Source organism: Loxodonta africana, chromosome 3 (assembly GCF_030014295.1).
Source record: "Loxodonta africana isolate mLoxAfr1 chromosome 3, mLoxAfr1.hap2, whole genome shotgun sequence".
Classification (NCBI taxonomy): Eukaryota; Metazoa; Chordata; class Mammalia; order Proboscidea; family Elephantidae; genus Loxodonta; species Loxodonta africana.
Genome location: NC_087344.1, coordinates 183751184 through 183753728, shown reverse-complemented (window position 1 = coordinate 183753728; position 2545 = coordinate 183751184). Strand labels below are relative to the sequence as shown.

The 2545-nt window shown below is 43.0% G+C and overlaps 1 protein-coding gene across 1 annotated transcript; it reads left to right on the top strand.

Moving 5' to 3' along the window:
* The first annotated feature begins 1673 nt into the window (after positions 1 to 1673).
* LOC100666555 (small proline-rich protein 2G-like) lies at positions 1674 to 2258 on the top strand. The gene has a single exon (XM_023553979.2). It carries the CDS (start codon positions 1950 to 1952, stop codon positions 2154 to 2156), a length of 207 nt encoding a protein of 68 aa, XP_023409747.1. The 5' UTR covers positions 1674 to 1949; the 3' UTR covers positions 2157 to 2258.
* The last annotated feature ends 287 nt before the right edge of the window (positions 2259 to 2545 follow it).

Sequence of the window (2545 nt, the reverse complement as noted above, 5' to 3'; positions counted from 1 at the left end):
AGTTATGTAGGAGCAATTAGTATAGTGTGTGAGGAGGGAGTTAGGGTCAGAAAGTTACTTTGTGTTGTAATTCCAGGAACTGAGCTGCTTGAGTATCTCAATTGTAAGAAGTGATGGTGCGGTGCTAATGGAGCCCATGTGGCCCAAGGTGGTACAAGTTTTACAAAGGCCTTTAAAAAGAAAAAAAAAAAAATTGCTGTCGAGTCACTTCTGACTCATAGCAACCCGATAGGAAAGAGTAGAGCTGCCCCATAGCATTTTAAAGGAGTGCCTGGGAGATTCAATCCACCAAACTTTTGGTTAGTAGCTGTAGCTTTTAACCTCTACACTCCAGGGTTTCCAAGACCTTAGGAACCAGCCTTATGTCTTCTATTTGAAGACCCAATGCAGGTGAAAATAGGACCCTAATGATCATCATTTTGCTGAATGTTTAGAAGCATAACAGTGGGAGGGATAGTGAGATGATTTGGGGCCTTACAGCAGTGCATTTTTGAGGGAGGAAAGGAAATTTAGATTAGCAAGCCATAGAATCAAGAGGAAATGCATTATAATGAGAGTTTGGAGTAATGAGAGGTGTCCCTTGGTGGCACAAACGATGAAGTGCTCAGCTACTAAATGAAAAGTTGGCAGTTCAAGTCCACTCAAAAGTATTTTGGAAGACGGGCCTGGCTATCTACTTCTGAAAGATCACAGCCATTGAAAACCCTATAGGGCACAGTTCTACTCTGAAACAATGGGGTTGGCCTGAGTTGGAATTGACTTGATGGCAACTGATACTGGAGTAATGAGAAAGGTGTCACAAGGTATTCAGGCTCCCAGGTAGTCAGGCTTTTTTCGCTCCAGGATGTATAAAAAATTGGCAACCAGCTAAAGTAGAACAGGGAAGGCAGTTTGATGATGCTGGGAAAGTGAAGGCTAGGAAAGGGTCTTTGTCTTCAGCCAAGAAAAAGAGCCTTTGGACACCAGTTAAAGAACTCCCTAAATTCTCCCACTGCTGTAAGTCACTGATACTGTCCCTAAGACAGGGCCTCTGAGTCATGGACATTTATCCCAGTGAGGAGATCCGGAAGCAGGATGCTTCCTGTTATCAGGGTCCCTGTCCAGCCAGTTAGGGTTGGAGTTTTATTTGGTTAGGAAATTCTTGAACCAGCCCAGTTTTAGGTAGCTCTACTTCCCTCTGGGTGGGGCAGCAATCCCTTTTATAAAGAGGTCCTCTGCTGGGAGGTTAGCATCCTCCTGATACTTGATTCCTGGTCTACTTTGGAGAACCTGGTGAGTCTGATTCCTTGATTTCTTCTGTTTATTTGTTGCTCTCAAATATCTGAATTCAATCCGAAGACAGAAAATTTGGTGTGTCCAAAGGTAAGATCATTAGTTAGATGCCCTTAATTGATGATAACCATGAATTGGGGCATAATGATACAATGATGTATTGCTTTAACTTTGTTCTGGTAGATAGTTTGATGTCTACATTGAAAAAGAAGTTAATAGGAAAACTTTGGTTTGAAGAAGAAAAAAGGGAATTTATTTTCCTTTCCATTTCTTTATGAAGTCCATTCTGCTGTGATTTCAAAAGTCATAGAATTCTCCCAAAATGGCTGCTTGCTATCTATCCAAGTATTGGTGCTTTGTAAGAAATAATGACAGGGATTACTTACAACGGTGCTCAGGTTTTCAGAACTTGTGACTCCCTTTCTTGAAGATGTTATTTTCATGTACATGTCATTACTTGCTGCTTTAGAGAATTTTCCAGAGCTAGTGAAGCAGATGGCTAGAGAGTAGAAGCCAGAAAGTTATACAAAGGGAGTTAAGAGATGATAGTATATCTCAGAGACTGGAGAGGTGATATCCAATGGAATCAAATAAGCTCTGGCTTCTCTGTCTGTAGAAGTTCCTTCTTGTGAACACTGTCATCTAATTTCTTTCAGATTTCCAGAGGCTCCAGAAAGATGTCTTACCAACAGCAGCAGTGCAAGCAGCCCTGCCAACCACCTCCTGTGGTGTGCCCACCTAAGTGCCCTGAGCCATGTCCACCTCCAAAGTGCCCAGAGCCGTGTCCACCCCCAAAGTGCCCACCTCAGCCATGTCAGCAGAAATGCCCTCCTACGCAGATATACCAACCCTGCCAGCAGAAGTGTCCTCCTAAGAGCAAGTAACAGCTTCAGGATTCATCAGGAACATGAAAGGATGAGGACAATTGGCTCAGACTTCTTCCACAACTCAACCTTCATTTCGTCAAAGCTAACCATGGGCACAACTTTTCTATCCATTAGTCCATGATCTGCCTGTGATGATTCCTAGCAAGTGAAGGTTTTTTTTTTTTTTTTTTCCCCCTACACTGTTATATTGCTGCTCTCTAGGAGGTAACTGAGAAAGGGGAGTTCTCAGCTGTGCCAGGATCCCAGCGCTTCAAAGGAAGAACAAGGGCACATTCCACTGGTCTCGTCAGATGATTCTCTTGACGTTTTCTGTGTCTGTAACGTGGGCAAAGATTTCCACCACTTGGGCAATTGTAATTTTCCTTTCCCTTCCTGAATAAGGTACA